General features: G+C 50.7%; 1 protein-coding gene and 1 long non-coding RNA gene across 3 annotated transcripts in view; one reads left to right on the forward strand and one right to left on the reverse strand.

The window, feature by feature from the left end:
- Positions 1-21,060, forward strand: part of TMEM178B (transmembrane protein 178B) — a 360,015-nt gene that overhangs the window by 308,008 nt on the left and 30,947 nt on the right. For both annotated transcript variants that reach the window (XR_007146876.1, XM_047832837.1), the window contains exon 3: positions 14,951-15,088. Coding sequence is in view for 1 of the 2 variants with exons in the window: in XM_047832837.1 (XP_047688793.1) it covers positions 14,951-15,088 (138 nt within the window). In the remaining variant the exon portion in view is untranslated. The remainder of the gene's footprint in view (positions 1-14,950; positions 15,089-21,060) is intronic.
- LOC125151594 (uncharacterized) lies at positions 9,205-13,671 on the reverse strand. Its single transcript, XR_007146878.1, has 3 exons — positions 12,839-13,671; positions 12,567-12,744; positions 9,205-11,183 (listed from the first exon to the last, which is right to left on the reverse strand). It is a non-coding gene; the product is annotated as an uncharacterized LOC125151594 (long non-coding RNA).

Here is a 21,060-nt window from a genome sequence, read left to right on the forward strand (position 1 = left end):
AAGCAGAGAAGCAACACTCTATGCCTTTTCTTTTATTCTGTTTTTTTGGTCAATGACCTCACCATTTCCCATCATCCAAGTCAGAAGCCTGGAAGTTGCCAGCAACTTACCCCTCTCCATGCTTCTCACACTCCATCACCAATTTCTATCAATTCTGCTGCTTTCCGCCCCCCCCCCCCTAAATTCTAAGAGAACTTAGCTGGTTATAGAAAGTACTTCTTTGTTTCCACATGATCACTAAGATTTATCACGGTGGTTCTAAGTCAGCATGTTGTTATAACTGTGAAAAGAAAAATATGATACAGGATTATATAGACTATGCAGTTTTCTTATTGTTCCTCAAATATGGTAAACAGATTCCTGCCTCGATGATTTTGCTCCTGTTGTTCCCTCTTCCTGGAATGCTTTTCCCCCAGATATCTACCTGTCCATTTCCTCACTTCCTCAGATGTCTGCTTAAATATCACCTAATTAAAAGAGCTTTCCTAATCTCTGTGTGTTAAACAGCAATCTCCACCCCACTGCATCTTGTCCCCTTACCTACTTTATTTTCCTTCATAGCATTGATCTATGTCACATAGATGTGAATGTTTGTGTATAGGTATGTAGTTTGTTTTATGACCTTATATATATATATATGACCTGTATATACATGGTTACATACATATATATCAGGCGCCCAAACATGTATTATTGTTTTAGTATACACACACACACACACACGTGTCTATATGTAAAGGTTGTCTTTCTCCCTGGAAAGTACATTTCAGTAAGCTGGGGACTTAGTTTTGCTCTCTGAATTCAGTTGGGTTGTGGCACATAGCAGCTGCTTGATAAAAATGCATTGAATGAGGGGCACCTGGGTGGCTCAGTCAGTTAAGCGTCTACTTCAGCTCAGGCCATGATCTCATGGTTTGTGAGTTTGAGCCCCGCGTTGGGCTTTGTGCTGACAGCTCAGAACCTGGAGCCTGCTTCCAATTCTGTGTCTCTCTCACTCTGCCCCTCCCCTGCTCATGCTCGTTCTCTCTTTCTCTCTCAAAAATAAATAAACATTAAAAAAATTTTTTTAATGCATTGAATGAATAAATAAATGCCTAGGGGATGACCCCAAAGAGAGAATTTCTGTTGATAGAATTGTTTTCAAGTGGAGGATAAGATAGAACATTAAGGTTTTTTTTCTGCAGAATTCCATTTCTTGACAAGATATTTATTTGCATGAGCTTTAACCATCTGCCGAAGAAGCCTGGGTCACAGCTTCCAAAAACAAGTCAGGCGAGCCACAGAGGAAGGGAAAAGGAGAGGTCAGCCAAGTTCATTTACTCATTACTGACCACCATCAAGCATCTGCTTAACAGGAGAGGACCCTGGGGCGGGGGTTGGGGGGGGAGCTGGTAGAGGCTCTGGGGTCTCATGCCCGGTGACTCCCAGCCTGTGGCAGGTATCATTGATTTAAGATTATTCAGCACTCCTCAAAAATGACTTCCATGATATTAGGTATGTATTCTATATGTATTATTGTTTTAAAAAATTGTTTTGACATTCATTCATTTTTGAGAGACAAAGACAGAGATAGAGCATGAGTGGGGAAGGGGCAGAGAAAGAGGGAGACACAGAATCCAAAGCAGGCTCCAGGCTTTGAGCTATCAGCACAGAGCCCGAAGCGGGGCTCAAACTCACAAACCGTGAGATCGTGACCTGAACCAAAGTTAGACGCTTAACCAACTGAGCCACCCAGGCACCCAAACATGTATTATTGTTTTAATAACTTACTCTTTATTTTTGAGCTGTGCTCTCTCTCTCTCTCTCTCTCTCTCTCTCTCGATAAGGGCAGGCTGACATATTGCAGAAATGGGGCTGAGAATCACACCTGCTGGAGCAGAATCATCCTTCCCTCCGGGCTCCAGGCAGGAAAGATATTACTGTTCCCATTTCAGAAAGTAGATGGATAAACAGAGAAATTACATGACTCCCTGAAGTAATGAACTACTGGACAGGCTCAGAGGCCAGCTCTGTTCCCAGGGCAGTGCTCACCACTATTCCATGGTTTTTGCTACTCCCAAGCACCCTATTTTTCTGCCCCACTTTCTGCTTCTGCCGTCCTGTGCACGTGGGCTTTGGGAAACATCTTTGCTTGTATGTGGACAGAGGTGAGCTCACATTCCTCAGACCCCTTCATTATCATACTTACAAATTAGAAAACAAACTTTCCCTGCATTGCAAGTTTGAAGATTTTTAAGGGGGAAAAAGTTATCGGTCTTATATTTCCCATGTTGTTTGCAACGACTGCTGTGCCCTAAGTCTGGTAAAAACACATTAGATGATACCAACAATGTCCACTAGGTCCGTTGTATCTGTTCCTCAGCCTTGTGGCCTGGCAATGAACATAAGCCATCACTGGCATTTGTGGTAGCGCTTCGAGTTTACAAAGTGCTGTCACGGATCTCATAGGATGCGGTAGGGCACAGTGATTCAAAGCCTGGGTTTTGGAATCTCCCACTTGTAAGCTGCCTGACTTGGGTTGGGCAAGTTACTTATTAGTGCCTCAGTAAAAGAGGAATGATAAACTCATCAGTGTGCTGGGAAGATTAAATGCGGTCGTGTGTAGGAAGTGCTTAGGACATGCCTGGCGTAGAAAAAATGCTCATTTTATCATCATCGTTCGTGGGGAAGTTATGACTTGTATAAGATTACCTATAACCAATTTAAAGAAAGGCTGCCGTCTACAAATTTATCTTTTTCTCACTGTAGCCTCTTAAGGTCATTCTGTCTGATCTCCCATCCCCATGGCGAGATGACATCTGTGGGAGAGCGCACAGCTTTTTGGGGGTAACGTTCAGGTATGAGTAAACTTTCATTTGCAGAAATTAAAATGTGAGTCAGACCTGACAGCAGATTTTCAACCTTGTGCCTAGTTTCAGTCTTCTCCCTTTCCTAGCTTGGGTTTGCCCCGCTCTTGGAAACCCACAGTGAGAGGAAAGGTGCGTTCAGCCTTGTAGTCTCATTGTCCCCCCTTGCTGCCCTTGAGCCCTGCTAGTTCTGGCTCCCCCGGGGTTGGGGGAGGAGAAGGGAGGAGGGTGAAGGCCCCTGGAGTCTGGTGCCAGGTACGATTGCTGTCTGAGTTGATGCCTTGCACATGTCAGGGCTCTGGTGGTGGCTCTGTCTCCTGGAGGGCACTTTTGTGATTCCTTTGGGGAAGCTTCACAGGGACAGGACGGACATGCACTGTTGTACTGTTGCCTCCCGATACAGGCATGTGCCTTCCAGATGACCCAGTTCCACTTCCTCCTTAACCCCTAGGCCACCCCCTCCCCCATGGAGACTCTTTCTGTTGCAGTCATCACACCCCTACGGGCAAAATCTTAAATGGAGCCTTTTAAGGAAACCTTACTCCTCATTGGCCTTCACGTGGCCCAGGTAGAAAGCACCGGGTCCTTCCCTAGCCAAACTCTGGATGCGTGGCTTTGTCACCACTCTGTGGCCACAGGTGGCTCTTATCAACTTCCTGCCTCATTTTTTCAGGCTACATGTAGGTACCATCCCGTGACCTCCAAAGTCTTGGGCCCCTGTGGGCGGCTCTCCGAGTGGTGTTCTCCGTACCCTTTCCTCAGCCTCAAGTGGTGTTGTCAGAGACAGGGGGGAAGGGCGGGTCCTCCTGTTATATGCAGACAGAAGGTGCTGAGCTCTCCACGGGTTGCAGAATAGCCTGGGGCCTCTGGCGGCACGTTTAGCACAGGTCTTCCACCTCTTAGAACAGCGCTGTCCCATAGAAATATACTGCCAACCACACCCCTGATCTTAAATTTTCTTTTAGCCATGTTAAGTGAGTCAGAAGCAGGTAAAATTAATCTCAATAACATTTTATCGAATCCATTTATCACCGTGTAATCAATAAAAAACATTATCCCTGCAATATTTGGTGAAAACTCATACTGAGCCTTTGGCGGCTGGTGTGTGTTTTCCACGTGCACGTGCCTCGGTGCAAGGACTCAGTAGGAGCTTCAGGTATTCGTGTGACTGGTGGCTACCGTGCTGGACAAGCCAGCTTTAGAAGATGGAGGGAGGGGGCTCGTCACCTGTTGTTCTCAGCCATGACACCTCAGAACTAAGAGTTAAGTTGGGACCCGTACGGTGCACCCAGCCCATACGTGGAGAACCAGGTCTCAAATGCAGGTCTTCTAACATAACGTTTGGTGTTTTTGTCATTTGTTAATTTTGTTCTGCCACCGTGCTGTTCAGGTACTGCTGTGCTTTGTTCCTGGGGATCTCAGGGGTTAGAGGGACATTTTGGGGTAAGGAGATGGCTGTAGACGTTTGTGTGAGTCTTTAGAGGTTCTGGGGTAACTCCGGCGTGGGCAATGACATCGTAGAGCCCATTCCTGACAATCGGCTCCCGCTGGCCTGTGCTGGGGCTGCTGAGTGAGGGAAGCTCTGTCCTCTGGTGGCGGATGTTTCCGCAGTCCACACCGTTAGCCAGAGAGGAGCATAGCAGGTCTTTAAATTTCACCATGAAAAGAGAAACAAGAGCGGTGCCTGGGTGGCTCCGTCGGTTAAGTGTGTGACTCTTGATCTCAGCTCAGGTCTTGATCTCAGGGTCATTGAGTTCAAGCCCCACATTGGGCTCCGCACTGGGCATGGAGCCTACTTAAAAAAATAAATAAGTAACAATTAAAAAATAAAAAGAAACCAGAAACTATTTCATGGTAGTCTGTCTTTGAAAAGGCGGGACTCATCAGAAGGCATCTGTGGCCAGGCCAGATAGCACTATCTTTTGTGATAGTTCGGATTGGGGCAGGTGGCCTCGTTATTTGGACCTAGAACTTTAAAAACGGTGAAGTTCAAATCTTCCAAAGAATTCAACATCTGATAGTTAAAATACACCTTCCCTTTGCAGAAAAGAAACAAAATCCAAAATATCACAAGCCAGAAAGTGTTGAGGAGGTCACCTAGAGGACATGACCACTGGTTGACCCATTTGCTGGACCCTGGCCCTCAGAGGCTTCTCATCTGTCCTCTGTCCTTCGGACAGTGGGTTCTAATTGCCTTTCCTGCTCCCAGAGGCTGCTGTAAGGACACAGCCTGAAGATAGTCGGTGATGTGGTGTTGAGACCATCTGGATGGTAGATGTGACTGAACCCAGTTAAAGCCTCTACATGAACTTGTAAGATTTGATGGGCAAGTGTGGAGGTCGGCTCATCTTGTGCGGCCAAGACAAGCCTCGTCAGTAAGTTCCTTTGCTTCTGAAACTTGTCACCTACCAACACGGAGGGGCTGTCTTTCTCTTCAGTCTCTCCCCACCCTCTGCACATGGGGGCAGGTTTCAGATTTCACCCAGGAAGCTCCCGCAGAAGTTGCAGGCCTACAGAAATTCTCCCTGTTGACATCTCGTGTACTTCCTTGCACTTCCCATGTAGGTGTGCCTGCTCAATGCACATGGGCACACACCTGCACTGTAGGGGTCATATGGAATAAGTGGATCTGTGTGTTATTTTTCATCTAATGGTCTATTATGAACTTGCCCTCGTCATTGACATTCTTCAAAAGAATAATTTGTAATAGCCAAATCATATTCCATTGCATTCCTATTGAATGTTAAATTCTCTTCTGGGGTCTGAATCTGAAAAGGTCTGAGAAGTGGAAAGGGCACAGGCAGACTGGGGACCTTTCCCAGACCTGCCTCTTCCTAGCTGGTGACCTTGGTCTTTGTGTCACTGGTTGAAATTCCCTTGTCTTGAGTTCTAAGTCTACGAAATGAGAAAAATAGCATCTACCTTACAGAGCCAATCAGAGGCTTAATGGACATGCCCTGTGTAAATTACACAACCCGCTGCAGGCACATAGTAAATGCGCAATGAACGTTCATGCCCATTTATCGTCCCCAGGCTATTCATGTTCTTTGTCATTAGCCCATTCTCCGGCGCCTGCAGCATTTCTCTGGAGAGATAGTACCCTGTAAGCTGCCTGTGTGCTTTAAAGCTTGCATCTTCTGACTGCTTTGTGGGGACTCTCTGGGGACACATGCACGTATCACTGTCGGTGACACATGATATAGAGAGGAAGAGACGTGGGAGCTTCTCAAGATGGAATGGCAGATTGTACTGGTCTAGCTCATCACTCACAGTAGGAAGACCCTGGGGACAGAGGGCCAGGTGCTGAGCTGGTCTCCCCAGGTGTGTTTGCTTGGCTAAGTTGAATTCCCTTTTTGTCATTCCCTTCTGTTGTTTCTGCTGTTGATGTAGCCGTGGGACTACAGGGAGAAGGGAGTCTTGTGATTTTTTTTTTTTTTGGTGTGGGACTCTGCTTCTCACTTCTGGGCTTTCTCCCCCTTCAGCCTTCTCTTCCAGGCACTTGGTTTAGCTGCTGACCCAGCTCTCATCAGGCGAGTACACATTTTGCAATTTGCTTCCCATTGTTTTGACGATGGATGTGATTTGTATATGGCATCATCACATAATATCCCTATTTATGGCAGCTCTCTGATCCGGAGGTAGGGGTGAGGAGGAGGAAGCTTCAAGCCTGTCTTCTGACCCAGAAACCACCTCTTGGTTCTACAGCAACTACCTTTCCCTCCCCACGATCTCTTCCTGACTTGGGGGTCGGTGTGGAAAGGTCTATGGGGTTCTAACCTGTGGGGTATTATGTGTCATTAAACTTTGTGGTAAGGAGCCCCCCATACTGCACGGCTCTCTGTGATCTGGAACCTGGATATACACTGATGTTTTGTTTGTATGCAATAAACAACTGTATTGGATTGTTAAGTGATAGTTACTTTTGGCGTTTAAAAATAAGATTGGAGGAGAGAGAAATTGGCTGCAAATCCCAGTGACATATGAGTCACCAAAGCGTGTTGAATTGGGCAGGTACATCCTCCTCACCCTGCTTTATTCTGTGGTGCGCTCAGTTTTAGTAACCATTGCAGGGTGGGATGGTGATCTCATTTAGCCAACATTTATTGAGCACCTGTTTATGTCAGGCAATGTGCCGGGGACGGGAAGGACAAAAAACAAAAACGAAAAAACCCAGACGTGAGCACAGCCCTGAACAAGCTTGAATTTACTGGAAGGATTACAATAAGGCATGTGGGAAGAGCCCAGGCACCGAACACCAGCGTCTGCTGAAGTGTCCCATGCGTTTGCTTGTTGGCGACACCTTTGGGGATGAGGAGGAGCTTGCCAGGCGGAGTGTGGGGGCAGCCACGCTGGCAGAGAGCGCTGTGCCCTCAGGGAAAGGGGGGAAAGTGCCAGGCCTTTCTGGAACTCAGACCGCTGGGTTTCGAGCCCAGGGGGCCTTGGAGAAAGGCGAAGATGCAGGGACAGGCAGAGGGCAGTTCTGAAGGGCCTTTCAGGGATCGGAGCAAGTCAAACCTGAGAGCTATTTTGTTTTCACGTAAAAATTACTTTTTATTAAGTGTGGTTTTGAGAGAGAGAGAGAGGGTGAGCAGGGGAGGGGCGGAGAGAGAGGAAGAGAGAGGGAATCCCAGGCAGGCTCCGCACCAGCAGTGCAGAGCCCGACGTGGGGTTCCAACCCACAAACCATGAGATCACGACATGAGCCGAAATCAAGAGTTGGACGGAAGTGTAACCAACTGAGCCAGCCAGGCGCACCCCCCCCAAAGTATTCTTTAAATATAACAACATTATGCTGAGTCAACTTATACTCTAAGAGAAAACTGTAGGCAAAGTCCCCATTAGCTGCTTCTGTTTTGATTTTCATTACCTCTACAGCAGAGTTGTGGTCTAGCCTGTGTCTGTCCCTTCCAGTCAGCCAAGTGCTCACTGGGACAGCCCCAGGTTCAAACAGCCTCCAGGGCCAGCAGCACCCTGCTGTGAGCTGCCGCAGCCCTCCCGCAGTTTGGTCCATGCTCTGGGGTGGATGCCTATCAGTATTAATAAAAAAGAAAAATAGGGGCTCCTGGTCGGCTCAGCCAGTTAAGCATCCAACCTCGGCTCAGGTCATGATCTCACGGCTCGTGGGTTTGAGCCCCGAATCGGGCTCTGCACTGACAGCTCAGAACCTGGAGCCTGCTTCCAATTCTGTGTCTCCCTCTCGTGCTCTGCCCCTCCCCTGCTCACTGTCTCACTCTCTCTCAAAAATAAACAAACATTGAAAAAAATCTTTTATTTATTTGTTTTTTTATTTTCTTTTAATTAAGAAAACAGAAAAGAAAATGAAAGCCTTCCCCTCAGCTTTTCTAGGTACCTTAGAGGCATAAAAACAGATTCCAGGAGGCTGTTCCCTCTGGGTACCCAGTGTTTAACTAGGGGCTAACCCCAACTTGTTACTCGGCCCATTTTATGCTTCCATACCACAAATGCAAGAGACCGGGAGCATGAAAAGAGGGACCCACTGTCAGTGCCGTCCCTCTCTATTCACACCTGTGTAGCTCTAGCGTTGTGCCAGGTACTGTTCTAAGCAGTTGACACATATTAACTGATTTAATCCTCTTAAAAACCCTTTAAAGCAAGTTCTGTCCTAACCTCCACTCACAAATGTGGAGACCGCGATCCAGAGACAGAGGTTAACTGCTCAAGCTCGCACGGCCAGGATGTGGCAGGGTAGTATTTGGAACCAGGCAGCCTGGTTCCCAGAATCCGTGCTTCCCTCCCCAGCTGTCACATCTCTGTGTGGCTACCCAGAGCCAGACCCCCACTTCAGAGATGGTTGCTGTGCCGTAATTGGTTCCTGGAATATTCCTTCTCATTTGATTCCATTTGTCCTGAGTTAATCCCACGGCTGGCATGTTCATTGCCAAGTCTCTATCTCTGTCTCTGTCTCTGTCTCTCTCCCTCCACCCCCTCCCTCCCTCTCTTTCTTGCCTGCCCCCCCCCCCCCCCCCCCCGCCTCTCTCTCCTCCTAGACTGATCCCTTGGGGCAAAAACACTTGAATTTTGGCCTCACCATCTTGCTCTACCTTCCAGTTCCTGTGACCTTAAACCCCAAGGGACTGATGAATTCGTAAATGGATGACTAGCCACCCACCCTCTTCCACCCTTGCAGCCAGGGTGATGTGCTCATATCCTATCATGCAGAAGGCAGAGCTTCCAGCAAAGAAGGCTAAACCCATGTGGCCTACAGAGGACCGTGGCCTTGCTGCTCACTCCACACCATGGTCTCTGGAGCCATTAATACAGTGTCCCCGCGCCCCCCCCCCCCCCCACATCTCCATTCTACCATCCCTGAGGGTCTGACGCATACTTACCCTCACCATTTCTTTTTTTTTTAATGAGGAAAAAAATTACAATCATCATCATTTTTCTGTCTTTAAAGAGCAAATAGAAAGAGATGCAGAGCCCATATATATTTTCCTTCTCTAAGTGGTATTTATTTAAATGCAGATATCCTGGTTTCCCGTGTAGAGTTGCGAGCAATACCTTTCAATTTAAATGTTAATAGGAGTGTAAAACTTCAAAATCAAAATTTTTCTGTGAGGGAGAACTGCTTTTTCTGGTCTGTTTAATGGTTCTCCTGGCCTTTCGTCCTCCACCCTCCCTCATTATCTACCCCCTTCTGCCCAGCCTTTGCACTGCACAGAACTAAATTCCTTCTCTAAAAAGTTTAGAATGCACCTTTCTCATTTCAAAACTTAGAACGCGAAACATTAGGGTCACTGAATACAGATGATGGGCTCAAACCCAAAAGGATTCGTGAGATGATTTTTCTTTATCTCCGCTTTGGCTGGCAGAGTCCGACTCATCATCCCGGGTTCTTTAAGGGGATTTATTCTTAGACCAGCTTCGCATAATATTTTAACGAGGCTTCGGATACCCGAGTGAGGTGTGTCCCCTTTTCTTTCTAAGAAGGCAGGAAGAAACGGGGAACGAAATACAAGCTACGTAAGTATCTGGGTGCAGGGTACTGCTTTGGGACAGTGAGCAGTCACGGAGAATAAAAAAGACAGTTTCTTCCTCCCCAGGAGATAAAATTGGCACATAGGGTAGGTGCAGATGGGCAGGAAGGGGGCCGTCTTCTGCATGTGGGTCGTTCCACAGGCAGAGTGGTCCTCAGGATTTACTCAAGCACAAACAGAAAGCAACCAAGGCAAAGACAATGGAAGTCATGAGTGTTGCCTTTAAGTTGAGGTACTGTAAGCTTAATTCCCTTCCTAAGGACCTCATGGACCGAATTTTGCATATGAATGTGATGCCCGGCTTCATCTTCCTTTTCTTTATTTTCTGGTTCCTTCATTTTCTCATTAATTATTTTTATCCTGGTTACACTGTGCGTGTGTTCTAAGCCTCCTCGAGTCTTTTTCTTAGGAACAGGATAGGATTGGTAATACATAAGTTGGAATTGATTTTATAATAAAAATTTCAGTGACTTTGATTCTGTTATTTTAAGGTGCTGTATTCTCCAGATAGTTCTTTTCGATGGACTCCTTCCTGTTCTTATTTCATGGAGGCCAAATACGTTTCATGTCTTGCCTCTCTGGGAATATTAATAATAATTTTGAGTTATTGCCTCTTCTCTGTGCAGCTTGTTTCCTAAAGTTCCTTTGCTCCCAGGTTATATGTACGTGGTTGGTGCTGGGTCGGCAGGTGGCCCTGCCAAAGCTGTCTGGAAGCACCGAGTGGGTGGCGGGCTTGTCCATGGGACGCTCCCTTGCACAGTGGTCAGAGGGGCTTCCTGTCGGGCTCCTCCAGTGCTGAGTGTCTATCTAAGTCTTTCCTCTTGGGCTGGTCATCCCTGGAGAGACCTCTCCCAGCCCCCAGGCTGGACGGCAGAGGCCAGGCAGTCAGCTTCCGGAGCTGAGGAGAAGGGGGCTAGGGTCCCAAGGGCAAGGATACAACATTCTGTATGTGAATGGTCACTTCATCACCTATGTGGAATGGCCCTCACCGAGCCTGTCAACCGCCAGTGCTAAGCACCCCCACTCCAGGGAAAGGGAAGGGGAGGGGGGTCCCCTAGTGTCACAGAGTGGATGAGGGATCGAGGGATCTAGTTCCATCTCAGACAACTTCCACCAAATCCTGCTTTTATTTATGTTCTCCCCCTGTGGGTAACTAACTGATCCAAAGGAACCTGTGGGTGCCAGTTCACGAGACTTCGGGGAACTCCGAGGTTGGTTTTCTGCTTCAACGCTGCTGCCTCCAGTTTGGCTCCAGCCAAGTGCACCGTCCGCCAGCTTTGCTGCTTCCAGTCCTGTGTGTTGTCATTTCTTCTCTTTTCCCATCCATGTGGATTCCTATCTTTGAAAAAAAAAAATCCCAGACCTATAGTTCTCCCTTTATTTGGGAGGAAGAAATGCTCAGTATGTTCTTTAACTGCATTATTAATTTTCTTTTCCCACACAGCTCACTCTTCCTTTATTTCACTGGTTTGTCAATAAATTCTTTAACTTCTTTAGGAGCACCTGGGTGGCTCAATAGGTTGAGCATCTGACTTGTGATTTTGGCTCAGGTCACGATCTCAGGTTCGTGGCATCGAGCCCCACATGGGTCTCTGTGCTGACAGCTTGGAGCCTGCTTGGGATATTCTCTCTCTCTCTCTCTCTCTCTCTCTCTCTCTCTCCCTCTCCCTCTCCCTCTCCCTCTCCCTCCCTCTCCTCTCCCTCTCCCTCTCCCTCTCCCTCTCCCTCTCCCTCTCCCTCTCCCTCTCCCTCTCCCTCTCCCTCCCTCTCCCTCTCCCTCTCCCTCTCCCTCTCCCTCTCCCTCTCCCTCTCCCTCTCCCCCTCTCTCCTTCTCCCCCTCTCTCCCTCTCCCCCTCTCTCCCTCTCTCTCCCTCTCTCTCCCTCTCTCTCCCTCTCTCTCCCTCTCTCTCCCTCTCTCTCCCTCTCTCTCCCTCCCTCTCTCTCTCTCCCTCTCTCTCTCTCCCTCCCTCCCCCTCTCTCTCCCTCTCTCTCCCTCCCCCTCTCTCTCCCTCTCTCTCTCTCCCTCCCTCCCTCCCCCTCTCTCTCCCTCTCTCTCCCTCTCTCCCTCCCTCCTACCCTCCCTCCCCTGCTCACTCTCTCAAAATATATAAATAAACTTTGGATTTTGCTTTCCTTGTCTGTAAAATAGGACTATTTCTTGTCCTGTGTTTGCAAGTTGTTGATGCAGCTGCCCTGAATTACCACGTGGGTCTGAGAACGAAATAACCAAACACACATGCACGGCTCTGGCAAAATCAGACTCAAGGGGTGATGGTAAAAATCCTCCCTGTCGGTGAAAATACTCAGGCCCGACCTCTGGTCTTCATCCTGCTTTTCCAGATCAGCAGCTTAGCACGAAAATACTCAGGCCCGACCTCTGGTCTTCATCCTGCTTTTCCAGATCAGCAGCTTAGCACGGCCCTCGGTTTTGGCTGACAGAGTGCACCTAATCCGTGCTAGAGGGCCACGCCCCCCCCCCCCCCCCCCCCCCCCCCGGCCTGGGACACAGATGACTGTTACCTGTCTCTGGACTTTTACAAGAGAAATGATTTTCCCGTGTCCCTGCCGTTGTGCCTTTTCCTGTAAGTTAAACACTTTGCTTTCGTCCACCAACCATGATAGCCTTCCCTATTTCTCCGATTTGCATTTCCTTTTCCTGCCCAGACCAGTTTTCCGTCTCTGGCTGGGGGGGGGGGGGGGGGGGGGGGGGGGAACACCTTACCGGACACATCGTCCACTTAATCCCCCAGGCAATCTCCCGTGGATCTGCAGGGGCTGAGGCTCAGTAAGGCTTCTCCGTGAGCAAGGCCAAGTGTAGTGGGAGGGGCCAGGTGGTTTCAGCAGTGCTGTCCATCTCTGATGTTGCCAAAGGAACCAAGATCTTAGAAGCCCTTCATGCCCTGAAAAGGGGCATAGAGTGAAATTTCCTGATCTAAGGGGGTGTAAGCCTACTTTAATCCAAAAGTACCCCGAGCTCTCCTCCGCCGCTCTCACCGCCTCCTTGCCCTTGACCACAGTGGAGAGTGGATGCAGCACTTCCGGGAGTCCGTCCAAATGGACTCACACATCAAGGAATGCTCTTCTCCACCTAGGAGGCAGCTCCAGCCTGGCTCACACGAGGGTCTGGGGCGGCGCCTGAGGAAGAAGGGCTGAGACAGGTGGCAGGACGGTCAGGGCAGTTAGATCACGGGGTACGAGGTGGTGCCTGTGCAGCTGGCAAGACTGTGCCTCCCTCCTCACCTCAAGCTGGCTGTGGGTGCCCACACACCAAGCGGGGAGCCGGCTCGGGAAGCGGGGTGCACGTCTGAGTGCCGCGATCGAGTGATGCCCTCCGTGCAGCTTCCTGGGACACCGTGGTGATCGGAGCCATCTGTAGTGTGGCATGATGATGAGGCATTGCTGGCAGTTCACATACGCGACAGGAACGGGCATTACTTCTACCCGGTGCGGCAGGCATCCCGGGTCGGGCAGGGGAGGACAGAGGAGGGCGGGTAGAGCAGGAACGGGCTCCGTGGGTGGATTTCTGCCTCTGCAACAGGGTCCTGTCCTGCCCCTTGTGCGAGCTGCTTTCCTTTGCCCCTCCCTCCCCGCCTCCAGCCAGCCTCCTGGGGGGGCTGCCAGGGTCTCATCCTCCGTGTCAGGTCAGGGAGCGTGGACCAAATCCCTCTTCCGAGGGGAGAGGCCAGGGTTTCTCTAGCCTGACTGTGCCAGGATCTGCCGTAGCTCCCGATGGGGGTGACTGGAGTGACAGAGGAACAGAGCGGGCAGGGCGCCCTCGCAGCGCATGGAGACCTGCCAGGCATTTGTAGGCATGAGGCGAGATCACCCTGTGCTTCCACGGGTGTGGATGTGGTTAGCTATCAGGTGCCCTCACTTCCACTCCCAGTCTCCCCCTCCCTGAGAGGGAGGAGTGCCCATGGGGCCCTCCAGGCTGTCCTGGCAAGCCCCGGGGCAGAGGCTGGGCAGATGGCTTGCTCCTGTTTGGAGCCCCATTGGTGGGGCTGGGGCTGGCAGATGGGCTTTGCACAAACTGCAGAGGTAGGCAGGGAGCGGCAGGCTGGCAAGGCTGGGGCAGGGTGGAGGGAGTCAAGGACTAGCAGCGAGGAGGTAAGGAGGAGGAGGGAGGTAAGAAGGCTGGACGCCAGGGAGGGAGCGTGAGGCTGGTGGGGATGCCCTGGAGGGCAGTGGAGAGAGCCGGGAGGAAGGCGCACCTAGCAAGAGGCTGACATGTGACAGTATCTCTGCCCTCTCCCTTCCACTAACAACACCGCCTTTCCAGACGGCCCTCCTCGCCATACCCGCATCGGCTTTGGGCGGTGGGGTCAGCGAGGCGTGGAACGGGGAAAGGCTGGACCTAGAAAGCTGGGCTGACCTGGGGTCCACGGGAGCTGAAGAGGCCTGCTCAGGGGCTCGGTCTGAGAGCAGCAAGTTTGGCTCTCCGCCCTGCAGCCCCACGTGCAGGGAAAGCTGAGCCCCTGCCAGCTGGCTTAGAGGGAAGGAACAGGACACCAGCAGCAGCTTCCTCCTCGCACTGGACCTCCTGGAGAGCCCCATCAGCCCTGGAGGGAAGAGAGGGAGCACTCGGCAGGTGCAGCCCATCTGCCGAGCCCCCGCCCTCCACTAAAGGCCCGTTTCTTCCTGAGAGGTGAATGATGCTGTGGTTAGCACCTAGGAGCCATCCGGATCTGGGTTTGATGCCTTGTTCTGGTACTCAGTAGCCGTAAGGCTTTCGGCAGTTGACTCCGTTTTTCAAATAAGGATAAAGGCAGTTCCTGTTGCAGACCGTTGGGCCTGATGCTTGGGAACGACAGCGCTGCACCTGGCACAAAGGTGCATAAGAAATGACGCCGATTGGGACGGCAGTCTCTCCTTGTGCCTGCCAGCCAAACTGTCCTGGCATGCTTTTCGCACCTGAGGAGAGTTACCGCCAGGGGCCCTCTCTGCTGTACAAAAGAAGCTCAGTTGTGCAAGCTTGTCTGAAAAGGGTATGTTGCCTTCCCACCTCTGCAGTGTGCCACCCTCTCCCTTTTTACCCGGGGCCGGGATGCACCTTGACTGCGAGTTCTAGGTTCCGATGCTAACTGTTGCCCACTCGCTTCCCCACAGACCTGCGCAGGATGACCGCCGGCTTCATGGGCATGGCGGTGGCCATCATCCTCTTCGGCTGGATCATCGGCGTGCTGGGCTGCTGCTGGGACCGGGGCCTTATGCAGTATGTAGCAGGGCTTCTCTTCCTCATGGGAGGTAAGGCCTCAGGCTTGGGGAGCTGCTGGGGAGCCAAGCAATCCTGGCTCCTGGGATTCTGGGAGAATGGCTAGGGGACACGCATTCATTCATTCATCAGACATGTTTTGAGCTCCTTTTAGCCATCCGTCGCTGCGCCAGCTTCTGGGGATGCAAACGCTGATAAGATCTGGTCCTCAGCTCTCGAGGGGCTGACCGCCTGGTTTGGGAGACTGTGAGGTTATGGCACTGAAAGAGAGGTATCAGACTGGGGGTGAGCGTGAACTCAGAAAATTCTCAGGCCTTTTATGCAGATACTGGACTTTGGGATGGGAAGCAGGTGCTATTTGGGTAGTTCCTGTTTAAAAGCCCATCCTCACCTTTGATTTACGAGTCCTAAATTCTGCTACCATTTTCAAATAAGGCACTCTAAGGGTGGTAGGACCAGGCTAGACCTTTGTCATATCTGTCTCCCTTACTCTCTGCTAGTGTCATGGCCATTGAACTGATCCAGTGTCCTTATAAAGGATTATAGATACAGAGAACCGTATGGCTATGCAGGAGTAGGTTCCAGTCCACGGAAAGCAAAGTCAATCCACGCTCTGCCTGCGCCTGTCTTCCCTGACGTCTCAGTCCAGACCTGAGGTTAACCGTCAGATACATTCCTCACAGTCTACTCCACAAGAAGTGGACTGATGCACCGTGTGGAGCTAGGTGGAGGGGGAGCTGAGCTTGAATAGCAGGAATTAGACATATTTATGGGAAGAAAGGAAAGTGAGTCCTACAGATGGAAACGATGTCAGCTAGACTTTAGGCACCACATGCTTATGACCAGCTCAAGTTCCCTTTGTGAAGGGCCTGACTCCGGGTTTCTGAGCAGAGATGGCAGGTGAAGGACTGGGTCAGCCTGGGGAAAGGTAACGGCCATCCCTCTGGGTGCACGGAGAGATGTCTAGGGCTGGTGAGCTATCGGTTGGGAGAGGGGGAGAATTGCAGGATTCATCTTGGGGCCTGACAGTTTGCCCTTTTACCACTGAAGCACAGCCATTCTGAGCCAAAGACAAGACAGGGCTTTCCAGGGTGCCCCAGGCTGACGGAACCCTCTGCCCCCAGAGTCCGATGTCCCGGGCTTGCAGTCATGAGGGAGGGAGGGAGGGGGGATCCCTAGCAGTCCCTACACCCCTTCTTCTGGTCTCCCATGGAGACAGGCCCGCAAGACCTGCCGGTCCTTTTTCTTTGCCTCATGTCCTCAGTGAAGCAGGGGTCGGGCTCAGCCCCTGGCCTCCTCACTCCTTTTTCGCCACAGTGGAGACCTTTTTGTGTCCACCTTCCAGTCCAAATCTCCCATGGACCCTGAAATGTAAAAAGATAAAAGCAGAGTGGCCCTGTTTGTAGTGAGTGTTCTCTCTAAGACGCTTTTGGTTATACAGAGATAGGCTCCAGTAAAACGGGGCTTTTCTAAGGCTCTAGAAAGGTCTCCTAGGAATCGGAGAAAAGCTGAGCAAACAGGCCGCAGGCAGAGCAGGAATCCTGGAGCTCTAGGCGCTGACACTCTTTCATCCCCACCCTTCTGAGTTGTTCCCAGCCCCCTCCGCACGCACTGCCTGCTCTCCGGGCCAGGCGCACAGCCCACATCCTGTGTGACTGTGCCGCGTCTCCAGGACTCTGGTGACCTCCTTCCCTGCTGCGGCTCAAGTCAGCTTCTAGACACAGAGACAGAGAGAGAGAGAGAGATAATGTGATTAGCCCATTTATCCTCTCTGGCCAGGTCACACGCCATTGGTCAGGCAGTAAACGGGCCAGAACTGAGTGACCATGGCTGGGCCAACAGCTGTGACCAGGGTGTGGTCAGGGGCACTTCCTGCTCCCCTGAGACATAGGTGAGAACTCTCCCAGGAGAAGGTGTAGGGGCAGAGGGAGGGGTGCCTGGAACCCTGCCCACAACCAGCAAGCCCGGGGCTCTGGAGAAGACAGTCTGAAAGCTTGGAATGATGAGGAATCAGAGGAATCCCTCAGAGTGGATGAGTGAGCGCATTGCTCACCTTGTGTTCTCAGTCACTGCACATTCCAATCACCTGAAAAGCCCTTAAAAACACTGATGCTGGGCCCTCACCGCAGAGCAGTCCAAGCAGGACTTCTGGGGGTGATCCTCATGTGCAAGCAGGGTGAGAGCCTGAGGAATAGCTGAACTTTCAAGCTCTCTCCGGTTGTAAAATGTTATGCTTCTAGGGATGAGCCAATTGGCCAAGACCTCTCACGACTTGTTTTCTTTCTTCCCTCCACTCCCTCACCTCTGTGACTGTTTCTCAAAGCCTTATGCGGCAAGAGATGGGGAGGTGCCACGACAGGGCTTCAGTTATTCCTGTGGAGACCTAGCCGAGCCCTGGTTACTGAGGGGCTCAGCGAAATCTGCCTTCTAGGACACGCGCTGTATTTTTTTATTACGGCAAAATCATAGTTCATGATAAAATGTTAGCATCAAGAAGAGCTTCGGGGAAGTTGCTGTTCTAAGAGCTGTTTCTTGCCGACTGGGACACCGCCCTGGTTGGAGTTAACCCATTCCCTCCAGCCTGGAGCTTTGTTCGCTGGGTCCATAAGTAGGGCTGTGCCCTCCCACAAGAGGCTAGGGAGAGAAGTGGTGTCCGCACACCTCGTGGGCACCATCGGGCCAGGCTCCCACGGAGGAGAACAAGGACAAAGCCACGAAGAGCTGATCCCTTGAACAGTGGTCTTTTGGGGAAGCTGACTCTCTTCTGCCTCAAGCTAGTGTCCTTTCCAACTAGGCCAGACACAGCCGTGGGGGACCAGATGCCCAGAGCAGCTGCCATCTCCTGACCCCCTGAATTTGGCTCGGTTAGGAGCTGGAGAGGGAGCCGACTGAGGAACAGACGCGGTCCTTCCCCAATCCCTGCTCAGCAGAGAGATCTACTAGAGAGGCCCGGGTGTCAACCCCGAAAGATGCTTTGGCCTATAGAACCCCGTGTGTCAAAGAGCCCTTTCAGCACCAAACCCTCCCAGCACCTGACCCATCCCTGGCCCCTGGGAATCAACCTTTTAGGATTAGGCTGTTGAGGTGCTTGGAGAGTCCATTACCAGTGACAGCCACGTCATGGATATGGCAAAACAATCAGTCACTCGGACTCCGGGTATTTGTGGCAAAAAGGTCTCACAGCCCTAGCTTTCCCCCAGATTGGCATTCTAGGCATCTGTACTGAGCACGGGCTGGTGCCCCAAGGATTAGATTGAGTGACAACAACAGCTGGTGGGGACCAACGGCAGCATTTGGGCTGGTGCTGGCCAGGCAAGGGTGTGGTGAACAGGTGGAAGAAGAAGGGTCAGCAAGAATGAAAAAGGTAAATTTGGAGTCAAGAGTCCAAGATGGAATTTTACCTGATATTAGTTGAAACTACCAGGGCCAAATAAAAAAAAAAAAGCAGAATTCCATTAACCTCTTCTCTGTTCCAACGCGAAGGAGGATGGCCCACCCTGGGCCCGACTCTCTTCCAGATTTAACTAGTTCCTGGTTAAACAGAGGGTACCCCGCACCTTGGGAAACAACTAGCAACAAATTGTTTAATTAACACTCAGCGCAGAGGAGGCAATTAATTAAGTAGGGCGAATTAGTCGGGCCGGGGGCTGGGGGCAGTGGGTGGGATCCAGTGTCCCCTTTGCCAGAGCCTCCGGGAGAGAATCTGGCCCGGCATGGCACGGCACCAACTGGGTGCAAGAAACTGCCAGAGCCGCGTGTCTTGATGAGTCATCAGTGGTATTCAGAATCACAGGAACAAGATGACACGGGGAAAAGACAGCGCGGTGGGGGAGCCTGGGGCGGCTACGGTTCCTTGTAATTCACCCACTGGGCACCCTCAGAGCCACCGCAGGGCCCACATCCACAAGATGAGTGTGAACTTCCAGCCCACACCCCACCCCCGCCACACGCCCTCTCACACACTCCTGCGGGACATCCACCCTCTCCACCACCACTCAGGTCCAAGCCTCTGTGAGCTTTTTGCTAATCCTGGAGCCTCCTATCTAGATGCCGTGACACCACCCTGGCACCCAGCAATCAGTCCTTCGCAGAGTTAACATAATGCTTTTAAAACTGTGAGTCAGGTATGTCACTTACCTGCCACCAGTGCTCCAAAGGCTTCTTCTAGTCAAAGTGAAAATAAAATCCAAAGTCTTCACCCTTTTTTAAAAGCAGTCTTAGCCAGCTTGGGCTGCTGTAACAAAATACCAGAGATTGGATGGCTTACAAACAACAGAAATTTATTTCTTCCTGTTCTGGAGGCTGGGAAGTCCACGATCAATGTGCTGGCACATTCTGCATCTGGTGAGAACCACTTTCTGGTTCACAGGCTGGCGCCTTCCTGCTGTGTCCTCAGGTGGCGGAAGGAGCCGGGGGGGTCTGTGGGGCCTCTTGCATGAGACTGCTGATCCCAGTCATGAGGACACCACCCTTGTGACCTAATCATGTCCCCAAATCGCCGCCTCCTAATTCTATCACCTCAGGGGTAATATCGCCACATATGAATCTTAGGGGCAACCAGACATTCTGTCCTTAATGGAAGCCCATATCGTCTGGCTCATACTATCCCCCCAGCCCTCCCTTGCCTGCTTTCAGGTCAGTCCAGCCGCCCGGCTGCCTTTCCTGGAGCACACAGGGCTTCGCTGCAAGGCCCTGGGCTGACTGCCGCCTTTGCTCACGGCGTCCCCCCTGCACGGGCCTCCTGGCTGGCTCCTTCCTCGGACTCAGACTCCAGCTTAAAAGTCATCCCAAGAAGGGGCTTCCTTGACCGCCCAAATTCATGGCGCCACCTAGTCACTCTCTACATTTTCATTAATTCAACTTTCTCCGGCACAGTCAGGGCTTTCTGAAATGTTTGTTGTTGTGTCGTGGTTTCAGTTTTCTTGTTTGTTTTTTAGCAGCTTAAAGCAAACATGTATTGTCTCACAGTTTTTACAGATCAGAATTTCAAGCACAGCTTAACTGGGCTCTCAGCTCTGGGACTCACAAAACGGCAGTCAAGGTGTCTGTAGCAGGGGCTCTGGTCTCCTCTGAGCCCAGGGTCCTCTTCCAGGGTTCACAGTGTTGTGGGTGGGATTCATTTCCCTGCAGCTACAGAATTCTAGGAAGCTTGCATATTCGGGGCCAGCAGGAGAGAGGCCCGGACTTCCTCCCTCTCAGACCTTCAGATCCCCTTTTTTGTTTTAATAGATCCATTTTTTAGATTTATAATTTTAGATTTACAGAAAAATGGAGCAGACAGTAAAGAGAGTTCCCATATTACCCTCTGCCCCTGCGCATGGTTTCCATTACTATTAACATCTTGCATTAGCATAGTCTGTTATAATTAATAAATATTGATAAATTATTATTAACGAATGTCCACAGTTTATTCAGATTCTCTATGTTTTTACCTGATATCTATCCATCTAGTTGTCACATCTCCTTAGGCTCCCTGGAGCTGGAGTCATTTCTCAGACTGTCCTTGTTTTAATGACCTCAGCAATTCCGCAGAGCCCTGCCCATCCATAGAGCAGTCTGGCCCATCTGCTGGAACTTGCCTGATTTTTGTGCGTGATTAGGCCGAGTAGTGGGTTTGGGAGGAAAAAGGGCAGAGGTCAAGTGTCATTCCATCACATCGTGTTACAAGTACAACCTGCCCACGTGATTCATGACACTGCCCCTGATCACCCGGTTGAAGTCGTGTGTGTGGGTTTCTCTACTGCAGAGTTACTCTCTTTTCCCTCTGTCCATACTCTTCTCTTTGGAAGGATGTCACCAGGCACAGCCCATCCCTGAGGACTGGGGAGTTCGACTCCCTCTCCTTTAGGGCGGAGTATCTACTTAAGTTATTTGGAATTCTTCTATAAGGGAGATTTGCCTCTCTTCCCCACTTGAAAATTTTTTCAATTTAAAAAAATTTTTTAAATATTTGTTTATTTTTGAGAAAGAGACAGAGAGTGAGTGGGGGAGGGGCAGAGAAAGA

The sequence above is a fragment of the Prionailurus viverrinus genome, chromosome A2 (genome assembly GCF_022837055.1).
Source record: "Prionailurus viverrinus isolate Anna chromosome A2, UM_Priviv_1.0, whole genome shotgun sequence".
In the NCBI taxonomy this organism is placed as follows: Eukaryota; Metazoa; Chordata; class Mammalia; order Carnivora; family Felidae; genus Prionailurus; species Prionailurus viverrinus.